This window comes from Bos grunniens, chromosome 15, assembly GCF_055505025.1.
Source record: "Bos grunniens cultivar Pamir isolate PY7600 chromosome 15, Bosgru_T2T1.0, whole genome shotgun sequence".
Taxonomy (NCBI): domain Eukaryota; kingdom Metazoa; phylum Chordata; class Mammalia; order Artiodactyla; family Bovidae; genus Bos; species Bos grunniens.
The window spans coordinates 79,097,040-79,123,542 of NC_141179.1; the positions used below are offsets into that span (position 1 = coordinate 79,097,040).

Here is a 26,503-nt window from a genome sequence, read left to right on the forward strand (position 1 = left end):
ATGATGGATATGAGAAATCAGAGTGCTGGAATCACCTTCATCCTCTCGGGCTTCTCAGAATACCCGCAGCTCCAGGTGCCCCTCTTCTTGGTCTTCTTGGCCGTCTATACTGTCTCTGTGGTGGGGAATCTGGGTATGATTGTGATCATCAGAATCAATCCCAAACTTCACACCCCCATGTACTTCTTTCTCAGACATCTCTCCTTTCTTGATTTTTGTTACTCTTCTGTAACCACACCCAAACTCTTAGAGATCTTGGTTGCGGACACAAGGACTATCTCCTACGTGGGTTGCATGATGCAATTCTTCCTTGGTTGCACACTTGTGATTACGGAGACGTTCATGTTAGCAGTGATGGCCTATGACCGGTTTGTGGCTGTTTGTAACCCCCTGCTCTACACAGTTGCTATGTCTCCTAAGCTCTGCAGCCTCCTGGTCGCTGGAACCTACACATGGGGTGGACTGTGTTCCTTGACTATCACGTGTTCTCTTTTGAAGCTGACCTTCTGCGGTTCTAATGTCATACATCACTTTGGCTGTGAGTATTCTGCCATCATCTCTGCCGCTTGCTCTGACTCTTATTTCAGTAAGATGACATGTTTTATCATTGCTACTCTCAATGAGGTGTGTAGCCTCCTGATTATCCTTGCCTCTTATATTTTCATAATTGTCACAATCATCAAGCTACCCTCAGCTGGTGGACTCCAAAAAGCCTTCTCCACCTGTGCCTCCCACCTGACCGCCATCACCATTTTCCATGGGGTCATGCTTCTTCTCTATTGTGTACCCAACTCCGGAAGCTCATGGCTCTTCATCAAAGTAGCCACTGTGCTTTACACAGTAGTGATCCCCATGCTAAATCCCCTTATCTACAGCCTTAGAAATAATGATGTGAAGGAGACCATCAGAAAATTAGTCAACACCAAAATGTTTTCTCACCCAATGTAATTTTGAGTGAGAAGAGAGATAGAGGTTCTTTATTTTTATTTTTTAATATTAATTTATTTATTTTAATTGGAGGTTAATTACTTTACAATATTGTATTGGTTTTTTCATACATCAACATGAATCCGCCACAGGTATACACGTGTTCCCCATCCTGAACCCCCATCCATCCTCCCTCCTTGTAACATCCCTCTGGGTCGTCTCAGTGCACCAACCCCAAGCATCCAGTATCATGCATTGAACCTGGACTGTCGATTTGTTTCATATATGATATTACACATGTTTCCACATCATTCCCCCAAATCATCCCACCCTCTCCCTCTCCCACAGAGTCCAAAAGACTGTTCTTTGTGCTTTATACAGTATGTTGATGGTTATTACGTTTTCCTTCGAATGTGTGCTTCTCCGCTGATTAGTGTCCTACTCTTTGTGACCCGTTCTCTGTCCATGGGGAATCTCATGTCAAGAATACTGGAGTGGGTTGCCATGCCCTCCTCCAGGGGATCTTTCCAAGCCAGGGATGGAACTCATGTCTCCCAAAGTGCAAGTTGATTCTTTAGTGTCTGAGACACAATGGGATACAATCTCTTGAGAAAATTATATATATATATATATATATATACATACATATATATATCACATGAATATAATGTGATTTTTAAACTGTACTGTGATTTTAAAATCTCACCTTCAGTTTAAAAGAAAAAAAGAAATAAAATTATGTTTATGTCTCACATTCAGAGTGTTTTAGGCAAAATAAATAATGATCATCTAATGCTGTCCATGGGCTTCCCTGTGGCTTAGATGGTAAAGAATCTGCCTGGAATATGGGAGACCTGGGTTCTTTCCCTGGGTAGGGAAGATCCCCTAGAAGAGGGCATGACAACCCACTCCAGTATTCTTGCCTGGAAAATGCCCACGGGCAGAGGAGCCTGGTGGACTACAGTCCATGGGGTCATAAAGAGTTGGATAAAACTGAGCAACTAAGCACAGCACAGCAAAAGGCTGTCCACATTCTAAAATCCTCAGAATTTGAAAATGATTTCTGTTCCATGTCTTTTTTCTGTTTCTCTTCCTTTCCTTTCTCTTTTTCTGTCAAATTATGAAATGTGATAAATAGGTAGACAAGTAATTTTGTATAATCATCCTGTATGTTACTTTCTTCAAGAAATTAAAGACATTATCAGTTCTTCACAGCATATCTGTAAGCATTTTTCTAGTCACTGTGCCTCTCTGATGCCTCTAGAAGCAAACTCCATTGCGGTGTTCAGAGATTTTTCTTCTAAACAGAGAATAGGTTATGAGAGTTAAAACTTAACTTTATCACTTTTTAAATTTGTATTATTAAAACTTTAGAGTATATTCCCTTATGTCTGGCTTATTTGGCTCAGCATTTTGTTTCAAAAGAATTTTTAAGGGATTGACTGTAACAGTAGTTCCATTTTTGGTGCTGAAGAATTTCCACAAAATAAATACATTGATATGATAATATGTTTATTCATACTACCACTACAAATGGAATTTGGCTATTTCTTCTTCTTTATTGATGTATTATTTATTTACAGTGCTATAATAATTTTAGATGCACAACATAGTGATTCATTATGTTTTTAGATTATACACTATTAAAACTTAGTGGCTCAGTGGGTAAAGAACCTGCCTGCAATGCAGGTGATGCTAGAGATATGGGTTTGATTCCTGGGTGGGGAAGATCCCCTAGAGGAGGGCACGACAACCCAATCCCATGGGCAGAGGAGCCTGGTGGGCTAGAGTCCATGGGCTTGCAAAGAGTTGGACACAACTGAAGTGACTGAGCACAGCACAGCACACAAAGGATAATAGGTAAAACTTACGGCGCTAGACAGCGGTATCCTTGTAGCTTATCTATTTTATACAGAGTATTTTGTATAGTTTATACTCCAAAATTGCCCCTCCTCCTTTCCTCTATAAAGTCTGCAAATAATTGCAAGTCTCTCAAACAATTGTTGGAGAGAATTAAAGGGAAATATTGTGCATTGTGGCTGAGAATGTAAATTGGTATAGCCAATTGCATACTGTATGGAAAACAGTATGGAGTTTTGTACACACACACACACACACACACAAAAGGTAAAAATAGAACTACCATATGAGCAGCAATTTCACTCCTGGCTATTTCACCTTTTTTGTCTTTAATGGAAATGCTGCATGAACATTTTTTACAGAAGTATGTGCTAGTGCCGGGGTCCAGCCCAGGCTGATCCAGAGTATTCGAAGGGGAGACGGCGTCAGCGACCTATTCAAATGGTAATTAGAGATATAAAGAGTGATAATATGAGGATAGCTCAGTAGGAAAATTCAGTGGAGAAAAGAGGCTGAGTAGCTTGGTTTACGTGGGAGACCAATAAAACTTCAAGACAAGAAGTTTGCACCACTTACGTAGGCCGCAGGCGCCCTCTCGAATAGCGGAAGGTGCCCCACCCTAGACACCTGCTCAAGTGGGTCTTAGAAGCCCAGGCATAATTAGTAAGCATGGTGGGTTCCGCACTCCAGATGGAGACTTCAGCCAGAATTTAAAGGGAAGAATGACATGGGGAGACCAAGCGTTGGTGAGCAAGGCCCATAGCTTTATTTTATACACCCTAAGTTACACATAGAGGATAATAGGGGATGCAAAGTCAGCAGTTTTTGATCCTTATCAAAAACCAGGGTTTCTTTCCTGCAAATTTATCGTATACAAATGGTTTAGGTGATTTACATCATCTTCTGGCCAGAAGGCCTACTAACATTTTATGACTCTTGACAAGGACTTATCAACAAAGACTTATTTTCTTTAAGAGTAATTATTTTAAGGTTTGGCGCCATCTTCCAAAGATAAAATTGCATTCCTATAGGGCGGATGTTTAATGGGTTTACAACAAAGGAAAGAATTTATTACCTTAAGGGTCTAAAGTTACTAACACCAAGGCCACTACTTATTTTTTCTACATACCAACTATTAATTAATACATATTCAAGGATACAATTCAGGGGATGTGAAAAGTTGGCAGCAAGCATTGGCTCATCAATGAAATCTTTTACTAGTTTTATTCTGACAGTTTCTAACTCTCTGAGAGGCTCTAAGCTATTTGAATATCTTAAGCTTCCCCGTGCCTCTCGAGGCTGGGAGACTGTAAACAATCGTATGCATAGCTGTAGGAGTCCGGGTAAACTTGTCAGGCGAGTTAGAGAGCCATCTGAGGGGTTTGGATTTAAATACTCCTAATTGCCCAGGAACTTTATTAATTGGAGCTGTAAGTTAACTCTTTGACAGAGAGAGCGAGATGGTGGTGGGGGACAGCCCCCAGTAAAGTCAGAGGTGAGAGCACAAAGCAATAAAGTAGGCAGACTCTGGTTTTTTGGGGGTAGATGCTCGAGAATATCCGGGGAGACTCCCGAGGCTTGATCCCGCCTTTGCGTACGCCGAGCCTCCTTCTTCATGACCTTTGTCAACAGCGGAATGTCTCTCGCTGGCTCCCGGCATGCTAGATTGCACATGAGCACTCACTGTGGGAGGTATGCCCTGTCTCTGAGTGTTCTGGATGGAAGGGAGCTTGTTTTCCAATATTGTGCTTGGTGCCATCAAACAAGTTTCCAATGTAGATGGATTCATTTAAATTCCAGCTATCTTGTATGTGGGTTCTAATTATTGTCCATTCTTGCCAACATTTAAAATGGTCATCAGTTCAGTTCAGTTCAGTCACTCAGTCGTGTCCGACTCTTTGTGACCCCATGAATCGCAGCACGCCAGGCCTCCCTGTCCATCACCAACTCCCAGAGTTCACTCAGACTCACGTCCATCGAGTCAGTGATGCCAGTCTGTGAGTAGGGGTACTTCATTTTGGTGATGAATTCAATTCCACTTTACTAATGTAGCTGAATTCCTATAATTTAGTTATTAGTCATTTGACTTGTTTTACTTCTATGTGAAGGGCCTATTCAGGTTTTTTTTTTAAACCTATTTTTCTATTATGTTGTTAATATTTTATTATGAAATATGTATTTCATTATGCATTGTAAATAAAAGTCCTTTGATGTGTGTATCATGAATATTTTCTCCTAGATTGTGGCTTGTCTATTCACTCTGTTGGTGATGTATTTAGGGGCACACATTTCCTTATGTTTAATGAATTAATGAATCAATGTTTATCAAACCATTTCTTTACACAGTGAAGTGCTTTTAATGGCTTATTTAAGCTCCACTTCTTAACACCAAAATAATAAAGTTATTCACGTTTTATGTGCTAAATTATCACAAATTTCATACAGTATTATATTTATACTTTACCCCTCTATTATCAATTCAGGGTTTTCTTTTCTCTTTTTACATTGATTTTTAAATTTATTTCAAACAAAGAGTAAAGTTTGATGGAGCATGACTATAAGCTAATTTTATATTTTGACTTATTGGCCTACTTATTTACTTATTACTTATTGGCCTATATTTACCCCAGAAATACTTATTGAAAAATTCACTCATTTTAACACTGCTCTTGGTGCCAGAATATTCATAAAGTAAACGTCAGTATAGCTATAGTTCTGTATGCTTCTAGGTGTTTTATAATCAGAACTGCCCTTAACTCATAGGCTTTGACATCACGTTGAGCAACTCTTAAAAAGTTACTCTTAATCTTGCAGAGTGTTTAAGATATTCTTTATCTTTACCTGTTAAAACAAACTTTAGAATTATTCTTGTTTAGATTTAGTGTAGAAATACAGTCAAATTGTAGATTGATTTGCAGAGAATGATGTTTGCATCCTCAAGTCTTCTAGATCATAAGCATGCTACATTATTATGTTTATTTATATTTACTTCATGTTTTACAATATAAGATATATCATATTTTTTATAAAGTTCTTACATATTTTAAAAAATCTGGATGTGTGATTATTATTCATACTATTTTAAATGTCATTTGTAAAATGTGTATTGTTTTTCAATTAGGATTCAATGCATTTTGGCAACTCTAAAAATATCTCTTAATAATTTTATAATTTATTTGTAGATTATTTCAGATTTTCAACATGCATATCATACAAATTCTAATCAAATGTTTTCTGGATATGTTGTTTCCAATGTTATTCCTTTTATTTTTTTCTTGTGTTTGGTTGACTAGCTGAAAACATTAGTACAATTTTGAATAAACAGTAAAAGTGGGTATCCTTGACTTCCTCATCTAACAAGGAAAGTATCAATACTTAACATTTCATGCTTAAAGTGTTAAGCAAATTTATCTCATGTATTTTTTTGCATGTGTCTGTTTGTTATATTTTATTTTGTAGTGAGTGAATGTTGAATTTATCAACCTAATTTTCCTCATATTAGCTCCTTTAATATTTTGATGTGTTAAGTTATATTTATAAAAAAATTCTAATCAAAATATGTGTTTTTTCCTGAGAATATTACTATAAGCATTATATATTTATCTTTTCCTTAGTTGATTGGTTTAATGCATCAATATTTAATGTATGATTTAAAATTCTATGATCATTAGTAAGATTGTTCTGTAATTTTCTTTTATTGTCCTTTGCTTGTTAGTTTTTACCATCAAGAGTATATTTGTCTCTTACAACAAAAATGGTAAGACAGTCTTATTATTCAATTCAGTGTATATTATGTAGAAATGAAAAACAGAGTGTGATAGGGAGATACACAAGGACAGTATTCATATCAAAAACACCTATAAGTTAATTGCTATTCAGTTCAATTCAATCACTCAGTTGTGTTCGACTCTACGACCTGATGGACTGCAGCATACCAGGCCTCCCTGTCCATCACCAAGTCCTGGAGCCTACTCAAACTCATGTCGATCGCATCAGTAATGCCATCCAACCATCTCATTCTCTGTCCTCTACTTCTCTCACCCTCAATCTTTCCCAGAATCAGGGTCTTTTCCAATGAATCAGCTCTTCACATCAGGTGGCCAAATTATTGGAGTTTCAGCTTCAACACCAGTCCTTCCAATCAATATTCAGAACTGATTTCCTTTAGGATGGGCTGGTTGAATCTCCTTGCACTCCAAGGGACTCACAAGAGTCTTCTCCAACACCACTTGCCTCCTGCAGGTACCTTATAACTAGCGCCACCTGGGAAGCCCTCTATAGTATGCTCAGTTCCAAATGCTCATAAGTGATTGTTCAAGTAGAGTCTGTTTTATACCATGCCAACCCTCACACTGAACTCAGTGACGTACAATATCCATACTGACATACTCACTGACATAATAGCTTGAAATATAAAAACATGAAACACCTTGTAAGGAAGTTAATAGGCTCCAAATATTGTAGTGCTCAATCCACTGTTAATAAATATATTTCTATTAAATCATGTATGTGCCTATTCAATACCACCTTCCAAGAAAATTCTTTTTTGAAAATCTAATGTAAAGAGATAATTACTCTTTATCCCCTTAATGTTAATTTTTTCCTTAGAAACAGATGATATGTTAAATACATGCAATAATTTATTTGTCTCATCCCCTTCTCCCTCTATACACTCCAAGAGAGTAGAAATTTCTGGTATTATTATTTTATATCTCTGATGCCTAGAAATTTACCTAGAAAACACATTTAGCCTTCAATGAATACTTGCTGGATGAATAAAAATTAAAATTTCTGACTAAATTCATCATATTTAGTACGGTGCTCACCTAGGTAAGGGAGCTTCTTTGGTGACTCAGATGTTAAAGAATCCCCCTGCAATGCAGGAGACCCAGGTCAATCCCTGGGTCAGGAAGATGCCCTGGAGAAAAATGGCAACCAACTCCAGTATTCTTGTCTGGAGAATCCCATGGACAGAGTAGCCTGGGTACAGTCCATGGGGTCACAAAGAGATGGACACGACTAGGTGACTAAGTCTTCACCTGGGGAAGACTTTAGATGATGTCTCCTTAATGAACATAGTTGTCACATGAGATTTAAAAGCTAAAATAACATTAGTGATACACTCATTGACTTTTATGAGTGCTTCTATTGCTGAGTACTGTAACTTGGAATATATTTCTTTGTCTACGTTTAAGTCTTTAGCTGTAGCTGCATACTCTATAAACATTTGACTCTCTTGCAGTTTTCGGAACCACAAAATGACACTTCCATTATCAAAAGGGTCTTTCACAAATAGTCCTTTAATGTAGTTTATTAACACTTGTTGTTGTTGCTGTTGCTGCGTCACTTCAGTCGTGTCCCACTCTGTGCGACCCCATGGACTGCAGCCTACCAGGCTTCTCCGTCTATGGGATTCTCCAGGCAAGAACACTGGAGTGGGTTGCCATTTCCTTCTCCAATGCATGAAAGTGGAAAATGAAAGTGAAGTCGCTCAGTTGTGTCTGACTCTTAGCGACCCCATGGACTGCAGCCTACCAGGCTCCTCCATCCATGGGATTTTCCAGGCAACAGTACTGGAGTGGGGTGCCATTGCCTTCTCCCTTATTAACACTGGTCATGTTCAATTTAGGGATCTTGCCCTTTCTAAGCTAATACAGATTTCAGAAATTCTGAAGAGTTTATTCAAAATTCTCCAAGTCAGGCTTCAACAATACCTGAACCGTGAACTTCCAGATGTTCAAGCTGGTTTTAGAAAAGGCAGAGGAACAAGAGATCAAATTGCCAACATCCGCTGGATCATCGAAAAAGCAAGAGAGTTCCAGAAAAACATCTATTTATGCTTTATTGACTATGCCAAAGTCTTTGTGTGGATCACAACAAACTGTGGAAAATTCTGAAGGAGATGGGAATGCAGACCACTGGACCTGCCTCTTGAGAAACCTGTATGCAGGTCAGGAAGCAACAGTTAGAACTGGACATGGAACAACAGACTGGTTCCAAATAGGAAAAGGAGTACGTCAAGGCTGTATATTGTCACCCTGTTTATTTAACTTATATGCAGAGTACATAATGAGAAATGCTGGGCTGGAGGAAGCACAAGCTGAAATCAAGATTGCTGGGAGAAATATCAATAACCTCAGATATGCAGATGACACCACCCTTATGGCAGAAACTGAAGAACTAAAGAGTCTCTTGGTGAAAGTGAAAGAGGAGAGTGAAAAAGTTGGCTTAAAGCTCACCATTCAGAAAACGAAAATCATGGCATCTGGTCCCATCACTTCATGGAATTAGATACGAAAACAGTGGAAACAGTGGCTGACTTAAATTTTTTGGGCTCCAAAATCACTGCAGATGGTGATTGCAGCCGTGAAATTAAAAGATGCTTACTCCTTGGAAGGAAAGTTATGGCCAACCTAGACAGCATATTAAAAACAGAGACATTACTTTGCCAACAAAGGTCCGTCTAGTCAAGGCTATGGTTTTTCCTGTAGTCGTGTATCGATGTGAGAGTTGGACTATAAAGAAAGCTGAGCACCAAAGAATTGATGCTTTTGAGGTGTGGTGTTGGAGAAGACTCTTGAGAGTCTCTTGGTCTGCAAGGAGATCCAACCAGTCCATCCTAAAGGAGATCAGTCCTGGGCATTCATTGGAAGGACTGATGTTGAAGCTGAAACTCAAATCCTTTGGCCATCTGATGTGAAGAGCTGACTCATTTGAAAAGACTCTGATGCTGGGAAAGATTGAGGGCAGGAGGAGAAGGGGACGCCAGAGGATGAGATGGTTGGATGGCATCACCAACTCAATGGACATTGGTTTGGGTAAACTCTGGGGGTTGGCGATGGACAGGGAGCCCTGGTGTGCTGTGGTTCATGGGGTCGCAAAGAATCGGACACAACTGAGCGACTGAACTGAAGTGAAACTGAGGGTGTTTGTGTCACTCAAGAGCTTTACTACCATTATCTACTTCTCTAGTCACAGATTTGAACGTTGGAGTTTGTCCTTGGTTACTTCATTATGATTCTTTTCCAAAATCACTTTTTCCATCAGGCACTTCTCTGTTTCCAGGGATATCAGATCTCTTAGGGTTTCACTCTTTTGAGGAGCACTTAAATTCTTGTCTTGTTCCTTATCTTTGAGGGAAAGATTTTACCTTTTCATTATTTAATGTGATGTAAGTGGAGTTTGTCACATATGCCCTTTATTTATGTTGAGATAGGTTTCCTCTCTAGCTGGTTTGCTGAGAATTTAATCATGAAAAAAAGTTTGAATTTTGTCATTTGTTTTCTGCATTTATTGATATGATTATATTCCTTATACTTGTGTTTGTTAATGTGGTATATCACATTATTCAATTTGCACACGTTGAACTGTCTTTGCATGCTTGGAATAAATAACACTTGATCATAGTGTATGATCTTTTCAATGCAGTTTTGAATTTGGTTTTCTGATATTTATGTTCGTCAGGAATATTCACCCTTTATTTTCATTACTTGTTGTGTTTTGTCTGGTATTGAGATCAAGGTAATGCTGGATTCATAAAGTGAGTTTGGAAGTACTGCCTATGGTTCTATTTTTTTTTTTTTGGAAAAGTTTAAAAATTATTAATTCTTCAAATGTTAGAATTCACCAGTGAAGCCTTGTGGTCCTGGACTTATCTTTTTTGGGGAGCTTTGGATAACTGATTCAATCTCCTTATTAGTAATTTGTCTATTTGGATTTTTTATTTTTCATCGTTCAGTCTTTGTAGGGTGTTACGCTCTAGGAATTAAACAATTTCTTCTAAGTCATTTGATTTTTTTTGTTTGGGGGGGGAGGGATGTATATTGTTCATAGTAGTTTCTTATGATCCTTGGTTTTTGTGTAGTATCAAGGGTCATATCCCTTCTGCCATTTATAGTACTATTTATTTGAGACTTCTCCCTTATTCTTGATAAATTTAGCTATTTTTTCCTCCATTTTGCTTACCTTTTCATAAGTACAGCCTTTATGTTGATTGACTTTTTCTATTTCATTTGTTTTAACTCTGATCTTTGTTTTTTCTTTTCTATTACTAACTTTTGACTTAGCGTGTTCTACTTTTCTAGTTCCTTGGGGTATAAAAGGTCTAGCTTTTTTTTTTCTTCTTCTTCTTAATGTAAGCATTTTTTCACTGCAAACTTTTCTCTTAAAGCTGTGTTTTTTGTAATTTGTTATTGTACTCTAATTTTTGGCATTATATTTTTCTATTTCCATTTGTCTCAGTATACTTTTTAATTCTTTTTTGATTTCTTCTCTGAACTACTGGTTGTTCAGGGATATGTTTAATCACCATACATTTGCTTTAAACTTATTTCTCTAACTGATTTCTAGTTTTATACTGTTGTGGTTGGGAAAGTGTTTGATATGGTTTAAATTTTCTGTGGCATTCTTGAATGAAGGTCTTACTGTCAGAGTCAGATGATCTGGAGACATGTCAACCCTTAAAGTCTTAGTCACTCAGTCATGTCAGACTCTTTGTTACCTCATGGACTGTAACCCACTAGGCACCTATGTCCATGGAATTCTCCAGGCAAGAATACTGACGTGGGTACCCATTCCCTTCTCCAAGGGATCTTTATGACCCAGGGATCAAAGCCAGGTCTCCTATATTCCAGGCAGATTCTTTACCACATCCCTTGGATAGTCATAAAAGCTGAAGTATATCTATGTGTACCAGTTCCTTCCAGGGAGATACTGGTAAATTGAGGTGGAAGGACCTCAGACAATTGAATAAGTCAATTTTAATTTTATAATTCCATTTATAGGACTTAAAATATTCTTACCTTTAGTTCACATCCACTAGATCTCATAACAGCCAGTTTGTATATCAAATGAATCTTTAGATGCCCTGACTTTATTTTTTGGGGCTCCAAAATCACTGCAGATGGTGTCTGCAGCCATGAAATTAAAAGGCACTTACTCTTTGGAAAGAAAGTTATGTTCAACCTAGATAGCATATTCAAAAGCAGAGACATTACTTTGCCAACAAAGGTCCGTCTAATCAAGGCTATGGTTTTTCCTGTGGTCATGTATGCATGTGAGAGTTGGACTGTGAAGAAAGCTGAGCACCAAAGAATTGATGCTTTTGAACTGTGGTGTTGGAGAAGACTCTTGAGAGTCCCTTGGACTGCAAGGAGATCCAACCAGTCCATTCTGAAGGAGATCAGCCCTGGGATTTCTTTGGAAGGAATGATGCTAAAGCTGAAACTCCAGTACTTTGGCCACGTCATGCGAAGAGTTGACTCATTTGAAAAGACCACGATGCTGGGAAAGATTGAGGGCAGGAGGAGAAGAGGAGGACAGAGGATGATATGGCTGGATGGCATCACTGACTCGATGGACGTGAGTCTGAGTTAACTCCGGGAGTTGGTGTTGGACAAGGAGGCCTGGCGTCCTGCGATTCATGGGGTCGCAAAGAGTCGGACATGACTGAGTGACTGAACTGAACTGAACTGATACAGGGTAGTCAAATAGAGAGAAATTACCTAACCAGATTACACATTTATATTCTCTAAATTAGCAACAATCCACGAACACTCCATTTTTCTTGGACAATATATCTCAAAAAATGATTTCTACCATGTTTCTGCTGATAAATAATAGTTTTAAAATATTGTGTGTAAATTGAGAAAACATAGCACAGGTGAAAACCCCTGAAGTCTTTTATTTAAAAACAAAAACAAAAACAAAAAACCTCTTCATAAGTTCTTTCCAGTATGATTCTGTATAAGAGGTCAATGTCTCACAAATGCCCCCTGTGGTAGCCAGAGAACCTTCTTGGGCTTTAATTTCATTATGAAATGTTTTTGCACAAAGACACTCTACAATGATAGCTAGAAGATCTAAGAAACAGTGGTTTTTTTAACTTTTGCAACTGTAATAAATAAGTGCATGAATTTTACATGCTTCTTCAAATATATGTATTGTTTAGACATGTTGATTCAGTGCTTTAGCATCAGATTCTAGAGCAGAAACCAACAAAATAGATACATATTAAGAATGTATCCAGATGAATGCTCTTTACTTCTAGTGTGATATGTATCTTCTTTATAAATCAGTACCCTGGTATTCACAACCATTTTATATTCTTTCTTAAAATTTATTATATATATGTATTCAAGCCACACACCATATCTTCAGTTAATTTTTATTTTGTTAATTATTTATGTCTAATAAACACTCACAAATGTTATCTACTCTTTTTATTCCTTCCTTTTTCTTTACTTAATTCTCTCTCTCTCTTTCCTTCTCCATTTGTGTCCCAAACATTAGGTAAGTCCTTTGGATAATACAGACAGAATATAGAATCCTTGAGCAAAGATTGTTCACAATCTCATACTGTAGGCCATGATTTCACAAACAGGACACTATTAAATAGAGTGATTAAAGAAAATGGTTGTTTGTGAACTATAAAAAGGAACATTTAATCAGAGCTAAGAAGGGGAGGAGTTGATAGCTAATTATTAAAGAAATCTATGCAATTTACCAAAGCACTGTAAATTGCTTTCAGTTTTGGATTTCTTAATTCTAAAAAGGTGTGTGTATGTATGTGTCTGTGTGTTCAGTTGCATCCAATTCTTTGTGACCCCAGGGACCACAGCCTGCCAGGCTCCTCAGTACATGGAACTTTCCAAGCAAGAATATTGGATCAAGTTGCCATTTCCTATTCCAGAGGATCTACCTGACCTAAGGGTTAAATCCAACTCTCCTGCATCTCTTGCATTGGCAGGCAGATTGTTTAGCACTGAGCTACTGGGAATCCCCTGAAAAGTTATGTTGTTGTTGTTGTTCAGTCACTCAGTCGTGTCTGACTCTTTGTGACCCCACAGACTGCAGCACACCAGGCTTCCCTGTTCTTCACCATCTCTCGGAGTTTGCTCAAACTCATGCCCATTGAGTTGGTGATGCCATCCAACCATCTCATCCTCTGTCGTCCCCTTCTCCTCCTGCTCTCAATCTTTCCCAGTATTAGGGTCTTTTCTAATGAGTCATCTCTGTGCATCAGGTGGCCAAAGTACTAGAACTTCAGCTTCAGTTTCAGCATCAGTCCTTCCAGTGAATTTTCAGGATTGATTTCCTTTAGGATTGACTGGTTTGATCTCCTTGCTGTCCAAGGGACTCTCAAGCATCTTCTCCAACACCACAGTTCAAAAGCATCAGTTCTTCAGCGCTCAGCCTTCTTTATGGTCCAACTCTCACACCCATACAGTTCAGTTCAGTCACTCAGTCATGTCCGACTCTTTGCAACCGCATGAATTGCAGCACGCCAGGCCTCCCTGTCCATCACCAACTCCCGGAGTTTACTCAAACTCATGTCCATCGAGTCAGTGATGCCATCCAGCCATCTCACCCAACTCAAGACCTCTATAAGTATCAAATTATCTTCCTAGAATAATTTCCTTCCCAAATTTTTGGATCTGACAATTAATATCTCCATTCAAGAAAACCTTTATTCTGCACACTATGTTTTGACATTTGTTCCTAGATTTTTGACCCTACTTTTTTTTTTAATTAATGAAAGTCTTAAACTTTACTATGAATTGTATGTGTGGTTAGTTAGTAAATGTTTCTTTATTCATCTAGATTATAACGTCCATTTTTATACAAACTAATGGGTTTTTAAAGAAATGTAAAGCACTTAGAGGCAGACAAAGAAGAATTAAATAGTTGCTAAATATTAATACACTTAAAATAATAATGTTTGAATGAATGGATACACAGAAAAAGTATGATAGAATTTGAAGAGCCAGGAAGTTTTACACAGAGTTTCATAGATAAGGTCAAGACATATAATGAAGCATGACAAGTTTTGAAAACTGCAACAATTTCCTATGGCTGAGCTTTAGTATAGATACTCATTTATTAAATAATTTGATAAAATTATATTTCTCGTGTATCATACCATATAATTTTGCAAAAATAATAACTACTATATGTGTGTGTATATGTGTTATATAAATCTTTGAAACCATCTTTTATTTTTTAGTTTTCCTAGGGCATTTTTCACATCCTTGTTACGTAGGCTATAAATCAGGGGATTTAACATGGGAATCATAAGGGTGTAAAACAATGAGGTCATTTTGTCTTGATCTAAAGAGTAGATTGAACTTGGCCTAAAGTACATAAAAAGCATAGTTCCCTGGAAAATTGCCACAGCAGTTAGGTGGGAGGCGCAGGTAGAGAAAGCTTTGAACCTCCCCTCTGCAGAATGGATCTTTGAGACTGCAAGGATGATATAACAGTAAGAGATAAGAACTCCTGAAATTGAGCTCAATTCAATAACACCAAAAACAATAAATACTGTCAATTCATTGACTTGTGTATCAGAGCAGGAAAGAAGGTAGAGTGGAGGTAAGTCACAGAAGAAGTGGTTAATCTCATTTGACCCACAAAAGCATAAGTGGAATGCTAATGTCGTGTGGATCAAAGCATCTGTCATTCCCACAAGGTAAACCCCAGCCACGAGCAGGGAGCACACCCCACTGGACATGCTGAGCGCATAGAGCAAGGGGCTGCTGATGGCCTTGTATCGATCATAGGCCATCACTGCCAGCAGGAGACACTCAGAATCTGCAAAGGTACAGGCAACCAAGAACTGTAGGGCACAGCCATAGAAGGGGATTGGTTTGTTCTTGGCCAAAAGGTCAACCAGCATCTTGGGCCCAATTGCTGTGGAATAGCAGAGGTCACAGAAAGAGAGGTGGCTGAGGAAAAAGTACATTGGCGTTTGCAGCTGGGGATCCATTCTAATCAAAATTATCATTCCAAGATTTCCCAGAAGATTAATGAGATAAACAACTAGCAACATGGCAAATAAGGTCACTTTCACTTCCAAATCACTGGTAATCCCCAAGAAAATGAATTCAGTCACAGAGGAGCAATTTTCTTTCTCCATTCTTTAATTTTTCTTATCTAAATTTTTGACAAAATGATCAGGAAAAGTATAGATAAATGTATGGACATCTGCAGAATATCTGTAAAGGAGAGCACAGTCTCTTTGTGTAACTGTCATTTTATACTCAGAAAATTACCCAATAATGTACTTACTTTTTGAAGGAACATTTTTACCTACCTGGAAAAATAAAAACAAACAACAACAACAAAAAAACACTATATTACACATTGAAAAAGTTTTATCTAAGTCTGCATGTCATTATGATGTATATAAAACTCTATGAGTTTTTCATTTTCCTAGGTTTTTGCCTTCTTATCTCTGGAGGTATAATTGGAAGAATTAATGTCTTATTTTATGTTCAAAATACCATAGAAGAAACACCAGTGTTTGAAACCTGGCTGTCAGTTATAGGATTAAGCATTTTCCATCTCTGGAAATAGTCATTTGGGCACAAAAATTTGTTACCATTGTTATGTTTCTCAAAATACAGCTCAGATAATGTTGGTTTGAAATGATTTTCTATACATTCTAGAGCATATCAGCAACTATTCATAATGAAAATTATGTTACTGTCCTGGTCTAAGTTACCTTCAGCATTTGGTAGACATAAAATAAGCATTATTGGCCTTTACTATAGAAACATGTTGCTCCTTTGTCACAATTCTCATCACTGATCTCTGCTTCGCCCTGGTGCCAGAGGATCAGAGGATGGATCCCTTGACCAGCCAAAGAAAAACGATACAAAGAAGTGAAAACAACAGAATTTAACACACGCATTTGTGTCTCTTTGATTTTAATTGACTTTTATATTAAAAAGAAAATGAGATGAGGTATAATAAACACTTCTGATATGTACAGTGTCCTCCTTGTGTGTATGTATTTGCATGTGTCATGTCTGCATGTATGCACGTCTCTGTTGATATAAGAATTAGCATATTGGTGACAGATTTTCTTTAAGTATATATTGGCATATGATTTACATGGAGTTAAGTTTGCAAATATTGCTATTTATAGTGTTCTGACTATATTATTTTTTAAATAAAATTTTAAAAAGTATGTATATGCTTCCCCAGTGACAAAGAGTAAAGGCTTTCCCGTGAATCTAAATTAAAAGTAACTAATTAAACAATCATTTTATAGATGCTAGAGACAGATTCTTCCAGTTCTGAGAAGATAATATTTTCTGACTTTTAAACTCATGAGTTTATTATATTGAATTGGTAGGCATAAGTAATTAATTGATAAATCTCTCATTTTTAAATGCTGTTTTTCTCCTATATTCTTACATCTGGAGATTCAAGAACATACCTGGAATAAGCAGGTCTTTCTGTCCTTGCTACTGATGTCTAAAAAATAAACAGCTAACCTTTTATTTTGCCAGGTAGCATTTAGGACTTAAGTCTCTGAAGCGTCCATCCTCTGGCTCAGTGTTTGCTAACATTTGGTTAATTATATTTTCTGCTTTGTATTTTCCCCCATGAAAACAGTAACAACCTTTGCAAAAATTAAGCTTTATTTCTTCACTATTGTCAACATATTGATCTGACAGTATGAAAAATACAGATTATGTTTATTTTAAGCTGCACAGTTACACTGAATCTAAACTCTCCTTACCTAGTCAAAGCAGAGATCTGATGAATTACAAGATTTCCCAACTTAGTAATTTACATCTTCCTATTATTCTTTTTGTTTCTTCCTTTTTGAAATATTCACCTTCCTCATGTCATTTAGGAATATTTCCAGTAATAAAAGTATATGAAGAAATGTCAAAGCAATGCATGAAAAGCCAACAGATTTAAATAATCAGTACCTAAAATCAATTCATTTTGATGAGTGCAATGATTTGATGTAGTTTGTGGGAATACTTGGATTCAACTAACAAACGTTATAAATGAAAAGTGGGGGAAATGTACTTGTTTTACACCTGCACTATATCTTTTTAGAACAAAGATTGACTCAGGTGTTAAAGCTTTTTTATGACTCATAATTTCCTCTCTTATTAGAGAGGCAAAAACAAGATATCTGCACTAAAGAGAATTGATGATGCATTTAAGTCCTCTTAGGCTTCAAAATCACTGCAGATGGTGACTACAGCCATGAAATTAAAAATTGTGCCTTGGAAGAAAAGGTATGACTAACCTTGGAAGGAAAGTTATGACCAATCTAGATAGCATATTGTAAAGCAGAGACATTACTTTGCCAACAAAGGTCCATCTAGTCAAGGCTATGGTTTTTCCAGGGGTCAAGTATGGATGCGAGAGTTGGACTGTGAAGAAAGCTGAGCACTGAAGAATTGATCAGTGCTCACTGATCAAAAACACCACAGCTTTTGAACTGTGGTGTTGGAGAAGACTCTTGAGAGTCCCTTGGACTGCAAGGAGATCCAACCAGTCCATCCTAAAGGAGATCAGTCCTGAATGTTCATTGGAAGGACTGATGCTAAAGCTGAAACTCCAATACTTTGGCCACCTGATGCGAAGAGTTGACTCATTGGAAAAGACTCTGATGCTGGGAGGGATTGGGGGCAGGAGGAGAAGGGGATGACAGAGGATGAGTTGGAAGGATGGCATCACCGACTCGATGGATGTGAGCTAGAGTGAACTCCAGGTGTTAGTGATGGACAGGGAGGCCTGGCATGCTGCAGTTCATGGGGTCGCAGAGTTGGACATGACTGAGCAACATAACAGCAGCAGCAGCAGCAGGCATAAAATACTTTACTTACAAATTTATTTTCCCAAAACAGTAGCTATTTGTTCTAGAGTCTTGAAATCATTACCTGGAAACCTTACCTGAGATGAGCAGGTCTTGGGTAGCTGAATAAGCAGATAGACTTTTATTTTACCAGGCACACTGGGACTTAAATCCCTCTGCTAGTGTGTCTAGGTTTTGACAATATGCAAATACATCATTACATTTATTTCTGCTTCTGTGTATCCCCCTGTGAATTCAGAAATAACTGGGCAAAGTCTGAACTTTTATGCTTCAATATTGTCACCAAGTTAATCTATGGTACGAAGAAGACTGCAAAAAGTACGTAAGGTGTTCCCCACAGTTACGCTCTATCTGGTCAAAAAGGTGCAAAACTTGAGAGTTGTGAGTTAAATTTTATTGGGGGAAAAATGAGGACTGCAGCCTGGGAGACAGCATCTCAGGTAGCTCTGAGAGATTTCTCCAAAGAGGCACTGGGAGAAGGTCAATATATGAAATTTTGATGAAGGGAGAGTTCTATGCAATCAAATGCTTATTTTACAAATGGTTTTCTGCTGGTTACAAGGAGCTAATGTCTCGTGAAGGGATTTAGTGATTTTTCTAGATATTAAGGGATGCAAGGATTAGGATCATAAAATCAGTTTCTGAAAATCAGTTCGGTTCAGTTCAGTCGCTCAGTCGTGTCCGACTCTTTGCAATCCCATGAAACGCAGCACGCCAGGCCTCCCTGTCCATCACCAACTCCCAGAGTTCACTCAAACTCATGTCCACTGAGTCCGTGATGCCATCCAGCCACCTCATCCTCTGTTGTCCCCTTCTCCTCCTGCCCCCAATCCCTCCCAGCATCAGGGTCTTTTCCAATGAGTCAACTCTTCCCATGAGGTGGCCAAAGTACTGGAGTTTCAGCTTTGCATCATTCCTTCCAAAGAAATCCCAGGGCTGATCTCCTTCAGAATGGACTGGTTGGATCTCCTTGCAGTCCAAGGGACTCTCAAGAGTCTTCTCCAACACCACAGTTCAAAAGTATCAATTCTTCGGTGCTCAGCTTTCTTCACAGTCCAACTCTCACATCCATACATGACCATTGGAAAAACCATAGCCTTGACTAGATAGACCTTTGTTGGCAAAGTAATGTCTCTGCTTTTCAATATGCTCTCTAGGTTGGTCATAACTTTTCTTCCAAGGAGTAAACGTCTTTTAATTTCATGGCTGCAGTCACCATCTGCAGTGATTTTGGAGCCCTCAAAAAGAAAATATCTAACATCTAAAGACCAAGTTCCACCAGTTTCCCTGGGGCACAGAGTGCCTCCCTCTGCACCCTGAATTCCCCTCGGGGGTGTCACAGACCAGCAGCTGCTGCAGCACAGGGTTCAGTCTCCACACAAGCAGATGGCAAACACCCTTGTTGTTGTTCAGTTGTTGGCAAAGATTTTTGTCAAGTGCTAATTCGTAGTTGACACCTTCATAAATATTCTCCTTCTTTAGTCAGAAATAAAATAGATCCTTCTTTTCCAAATTCTTTGGATTGTTCATTGTGTTTTTGAAGCATTCTCTGAAACTACCTCATGTGGAGGTATTACTACACTTTGATCATATTTATTTTTATTTAAATGTTACATATATATAAATATATATGCATTTTCATATAACTAGTTCTTTGGGTTTAAATATATTTTCAAGGTTGCTCACCCATCACCATTATCTCCTTCTGGAACATTTGCGTCAATGAGACACTCATGCTAGTGTCTGTCACTACCTCTTCTTCCCTCCCCCAGCTCTGGCAACCACTAGTCTGCTTTCTGAGTCTAAGTGATTGCATATTCTGGCCATCTCACGTAAAAAGAATCATGAAATAATGTGTGTCTATGTGTGTGTTTCTCCTGTCAGATTTCTTTTCTTCAGTTAAATGTCTAAGGTTAAATCAAGTCGCTGAATGCATTGGAATTTCGTTTCATTAAATGGCACTACAATATTGCATTTTATAGATACAACACATTTTATTGATCCATTCTTCAGACAGATGGATGTTGGCTTGTCTCTACTCTTAATCTATTATGAATAATGATGTTTTAACATTTATGTCAACTTTGCCTTTCTAGGCAGCCTTCAAAACCAAACATCAGCTTATTCCCATCCTTCAATCTCATACTGATAGCTTACAGTGAACAATTTGGGAGTTGTGATCTCCAAAGAAGATTTAGCTTCAGGACCAGGGACAAGGCTTGATCACGCAGAGCTTTTGTGTGGCAGAAGTTTTATTACAGTGAAAAAAGACAGAGAAAGCTTCTGACATAGGCATCAGAAGGGGGTGGAGAGTGTCCCACTCACTAGTTTTAACAATCCCTTATATACTTTTACCAAACCCATTCCCCCAACATACATCTTAAATTAACAAAAAACATGTATAATATCATATAAGAAATGAATCACCAGTCCAGGTTCGATGCAGGATACAGGAAGCTTGGGGCTGGTGCACTGGGATGACCCAGAGGGATGGTATGGAGAGGGAGGGGGAAGGGGGTTCAGGATGGGGAACATGTGTACACCCATGGTGGATGCATGTTGATGTATGGCAAAACCAATACAATATTGTAAAGTAAAAATAATAATAATAATAATAAAATAATAATAAATTAAAATAATAATAAAAATTAAAAAAATAAAACTAGAAATAGAAAGGTATTACCAGACCCACTCCCACAACATAGGTTTTAAAACAGCAAGATTAGTCAGAAGGTTCTTGTTAAGAAGTAGAAACATGTCCTTAAGCAAGATACGTTGTTGTTACATAATCATTCAATTCAGTTCAGTCACTCAGTCGTGTCCGACTCTTTGCAACCCCATGAATTGCACACACCAGACCTCCCTGTCCATCACTAACACCCGGAGTTCACTCAAACTCACATCCATCAAGTCGGTGATGTCACCCAGCCATCTCATCCTCTGTCGTCCCCTTCTCCTCCTGCCTCCAATCCCTCCCAGCATCAGAGTTTTTCCAGTGAGTCAACTCTTTGCATGAAGTAGCCAAAGTACTGGAGTTTAAGCTTCAGCATCACTCCTTCGAAAGAACCCCCAGGTCTGATCTCTTTAGAATAGAATGGTTGGATCTCCTTGTAGTCCAAGGGAACCTCAAGAGTCTTCTCCAACACCACAGTACAAAAGCATCAATTCTTTAGAGCTCAGCTTTCTTCACAGTCCAACTCTCATATCCATGCATGACCACTGGAAAAACCATAGCCTTGACTAGACGGACCTTTGTTGGCAAAGGAATGTTTCTGCTTTTGAATATGCTATCTAGGTAGATCATAACTTTCCTTCCAAGGAGTAAGCGTCTTTTAATTTCACGGCTGCAATCACCGTCTGCAATGATTTTAGAGCCCAGAAAAGTAAAGTCTGACACTGTTTCCACTGTTTCCCCATCAATTTCCCATGAAATGATGGGACTAGATGCCATGATCTTAGTTTTCTGTATGTTGAGCTTTAAGCCAACTTTTTCATTCTCCTCTTTCACTTTCATCAAGAGGCTTTTTAGTTCTTCTTCACTTTCTGCCATGAGGGTGGTGTCATCTGCATATCTGAGGTTATTGATATTTCTCCCAGCAATCTTGACTCCAGCTTGTGCTTCTTCCAGTCCAGCCTTCTCATGATGTACTCTGCATATAAGTTAAATAAGCAGGGTGACAATACCAGCCTTGATGTACTACTTTTCCTATTTGGAACCAGTCTGTTGTTCCATGTCCAATTCTAATTGTTTCTTCCTGACCTGCATACAGGTTTCTCAAGAGGCAGGTCAGATGGTCTGGTATTCCCATCTCTTTCAGAATTTTCCACAGTTTATTGTGATCCACACAGTCAAAGCCTTTGGCATAGTCAATAAAGCAGAAACAGATGTTTTTCTGGAACTCTCTTGCTTTTTCTGTGATCCAGCAGATGTTGGCAATTTGGTCTCTGGTTCCTCTGCCTTCTCTAAAACCAGTTTGAACATCTGGAAGTCATGGATCACGTACTGCTGAAGCCTGGCTTGGAGAATTTTGAGCATTACTTTACTAGTGTGTGATGAGTGCAATTGTGCAATAGTTTGAGCATTCTTTGGCATTGCCTTTCTTTGGGATTGGAATGAAAACTGACCTTTTCCAGTCCTGTGGCCACTGCTGCATTTTCCAAATTTGCTGGCATATTGAGTGCAGCACTTTCACAGCATCATCTTTCAGGATTTGAAATAGCTCAACTGGAATTCCATCACCTCCACTAGCTTTGTTCTTATTGATGCTTTCTAAGGCCTAATTGACTTCACATTCCAGGATGTCTGGCTCTAGGTCAGTGATCACATCATCGTGATTATCTGGGTCATGAAGATCTTTTTTGTACAGTTCTTCTGTGTATACTTGCCACCTTTTCTTAATAAATCTGCTTCTGTTAGGTCCATACCATTTCTGTCTTTTATCAAGCCCATCTTTGCATGAAATATTCCCTTGGTATCTCTAATTTTCTTGAAGAGATCACTAGTCTTTCTGATTCTGTTGTCTTCTACTATTTCTTTGCATTGATCAACAAGGAAGACTGTTTTATCTCTTCTTGATATTCTTTGGAACTCTGCATTCAGATGCTTATATCTTTCCTTTTCTCCTTTGCTTTTGGCTTCTCTTTAGATCCCAATACTAAAATATGACCAGTACTCCTGTGGACATATTGTTGAGGCAAAGCTTCAGTTCAGTTCAGTCACTCAGTTGTGTCCGACTCTTTGTGACTACATGAATTGCAGCACGCCAAGCCTTCCTGTCCATCACTAACTCCTGGAGTTCACTCAAACTCATGTCCACTGAGTCAGTGATGCCATCCAGCCATCTCAGTCTCTGTCGTCCCCTTCTCCTCCTGCCCCCAATCCCTCCTAGCATCAGGGTCTTTTCCAATGAGTCAACTCTTCTCATGAAGTGGCCAAAGTATTGGAGTTTAAGCTTCAGCAGCAGTCCTTCCAATGAACACCCAGGACTGATCTCCTTTAGGATGAACTGATTGGATCTCCTTGCAGTCCAAGGGACTCTGAAGAGTCTTCTCCAACACCACAGTACAAAAGCATCAATTCTTCGGCGCTCAGCTTTCTTCACAGTCCAACTCTCACACCCATAGATGACCACTGGAAGAATTATAACCTTGACTAGATGGACCTTTGTTGTCAAAGGAATGTCTCTGCTTTTGAATATGCTGTCTAGGTTGGTCATAACTTTCCTTCCAAGGAGTAAGTGTCTTTTAATTTCATGGGTGCTATCACCATCTGCAGTGATTTTGGAGGTCCCAAAAAGAAAGTCTGACACTGTTTCCACTGTTTCCACATCTATTTGCCATGAAGTGATGGGACTGGATGCCATGATCTTAGTTTTGTGAATGTTGAGCTTTAAGCCAACTTTTTCACTCTGCAAAGCTTAAACCACAACTAATTTTTAATAGTTCCCCACTAAAATCCAGAAGGTGATAAGCTTGTTTCAAAAGAATTTTACTATCATCATTTGCTTCTCTGTTACACATACAGTGTATATAGAATTGTCCTTGATCACCTAATTCTATTCCTATCTTTTGTAATTTCTCCCTCAGTTACTTCCATTCCTTACAGGGTATAAAAATCCCTTGAGTTACATTTTGTTCTGTCAGAACCTTGCTATAGCTTTTTAACAGGGCTGCTCCTCAAAACCATGAGGACTAGCATCATTTTGATCTACTCCCACTCAACAACTGAAACCTGAATTTGGGTAGCTGCATTATTATTACAAGCTGGATAACCTGATATATCTCACAATGGGATTTGTGTTTCATTAAAAATGAAGATCTTAAATAGCTTAAAAGCTTATCTTAAGGAGAAAACATATTCCTCAGATATAAGCAAGTGGGGAAAAAAAAAATCTATACTTAGAGTTTCCCTGGTGCCTTGGTGACACTAAAGCAATTCTGTGTAGGCAAATACTACCCAGATCAAGATCTTCTTCAGAATGTAGTTTTCTGGTCCCCAAATCTATAATGATATAAAATGCATTGCATGGTTCTGAACTGAAGTACATTGTAGCTCTCTCTTGCTCTGAGAAAGACTAGGAGAGCCAGTGGTTGTATAAAGACAGTGCTGTTCTACAAGCAAGGCAGCAGTTTTAGTAACATAAAGATTAATAACACATTGAGAAACTCTAGACAGTATGCACTATATCAATTTCATAAATATATAATGAACACTTGTACAAGAAACTTTTCATTTTAAAAATAAAAATTAACAGTCTTCTACAATCTCATAGTGAATATACTGTGTTTATGGAAAGCCATTTTTAGAGTATAATATACACATTAAAAAGGCATTTTCTAGGTTTAGAAAAGGCAGAAGAACACGAGATCAAATTGCCAACATCTCTTGGATCATCAAAAAAGCAAGAGAGTTCCAGAAAAACATATATTTCTGTTTTATTGACTATGCCAAAGCCTGTGACTGTGTGGATCACAATAAACTGTGGAAAATTCTGAAAGAGATGGGAATACCAGACCACCTGATCTGCTTCTTGAGAAGCTCATATGCAGGTCAGGAAGCAACAGTTAGAACTGGACATGGAACAACAGACTGGTTCCAAATAGGAAAAGGAGTATGTTAAGGGTGTATATCGTCACCCTGCTTATTTAACTTATATACAGAGTACGTCATGAGAAATGCTGGGCTGGAAGAAGCACAAGCTGGAATGAAGATTGACGGGAGAAATATCAATAACCTCAGATATGCAGATGACACCACCCTTATGGCAGAAAGTGAAGAACTAACGAGCCTCTCGATGAAAGTGAAAGAGGAGAGTGAAAAAGTTGGCTTAAAGCTCAACATACAGAAAACGAAGATCATGGCATCTGGTCCTATCACTTCTTGGGAAATTGATGGGGAAACAGTGGAAACAGTGTCAGACTTTATTTTTTTGGGCTCCAAAATCACTGCAGATGGTGATTGCAGCCATGAAATTAAAAGATGCTTACTCCTTGGAGAAAAGTTATGACCAACTTAGCATATTCAAAAGCAGAGACATTCCTTTGCCAACAAAGGTCCGTCTAGTCAAGGCTATGGTTTTTCTAGTGGTGCTGTATTAATGGGAGAGTTGAACTATAAAGAAAGCTGAGTGCCAAAGAATTGATGCTTTTGTACTGTGGTGTTGGAGAAGACTCTTGAGAGTCCCCTGGACTGCAAGGGAATCCAACCAGTCCATCCTAAAGGAGATTGGTCCTGAGTGTTCATTGGAAGGACTGATGTTGAAGCTGAAACTCCAATATTTTGGCCACCTCATGCAAAGAGTTGACTCATTGGAAAAGACTCTGATGCTGGGAAAGATTTTGGGTCATAGGAGAAGGGGATGACAGAGGATGAGATGGTTGGATAACATCAGCGACTCAATGGACATGAGTTTGGGTAAACTCTGGGAGTTGGTGATGGACAGGGAGGCCTGGCATGCTGCAGTCCATGGGGCCACAAAGAGTTGGACATGACTGAGCGACTGAACTGATACACATAGAAGGTTTTCCCAGGTGGCTCTAGTGGTAAAGAATCCTCCTACCAATGCAGGAGTCATAAGAGAGTATGGTTCAAACCATGGGTTGTGAAGATCCCCTTGAGAAGGATGTGGCCACCCACTCCAGTATTCTTGCCTGGAGAATCCCTTGGACAGAGAAATTGGGCAGGCTACAGTCCATAGGGTCACATAGAGTCAGACATGTCTGAAGCAACTTAGCATGAATGCATTCATAAATATAGAAAATTTTAATCTAAAAATGTATACTGCAAGGAAACTTTCAAAAATGGAAAGATTCCTACACCCAAAACCAGAAAAAAAGGCACATTGCTAAATTCCCAGAAATTCTCCACACAGCCACCAGAAATGATGTGCAATGTGATATGGTAGTTTGTATATTTTTGAAGTATACAGTAGTGAAATCATAGAGCTTTTGCTCTTTTATGTCTGGGTTTTTTTCATCGATATTTTATTTGTGAAATTTTTCTACATTATCATATACAGAAGTCATTCATTCATTCTCATTGTTGTATAGTTTTATTACACACAGACTTTGATAACATTGCTTATCAAGGGT

The 26,503-nt window shown here is 38.4% G+C and overlaps 2 protein-coding genes across 2 annotated transcripts; one reads left to right on the forward strand and one right to left on the reverse strand.

The window, feature by feature from the left end:
- On the forward strand, window positions 1–948 carry LOC147358607 (olfactory receptor 1165-like). The gene has a single exon (XM_086342077.1). It carries the CDS (start codon window positions 1–3, stop codon window positions 946–948), a length of 948 nt encoding a protein of 315 aa, XP_086198203.1.
- A 13,807-nt stretch (window positions 949–14,755) lies between these two features.
- LOC147358608 (olfactory receptor 5W2-like) lies at window positions 14,756–15,799 on the reverse strand. Its single transcript, XM_086338195.1, has one exon. The coding sequence runs from the start codon at window positions 15,698–15,700 to the stop codon at window positions 14,756–14,758; it is 945 nt and encodes a 314-aa protein (XP_086194321.1). The 5' UTR covers window positions 15,701–15,799.
- Window positions 15,800–26,503: the final 10,704 nt, after the last annotated feature.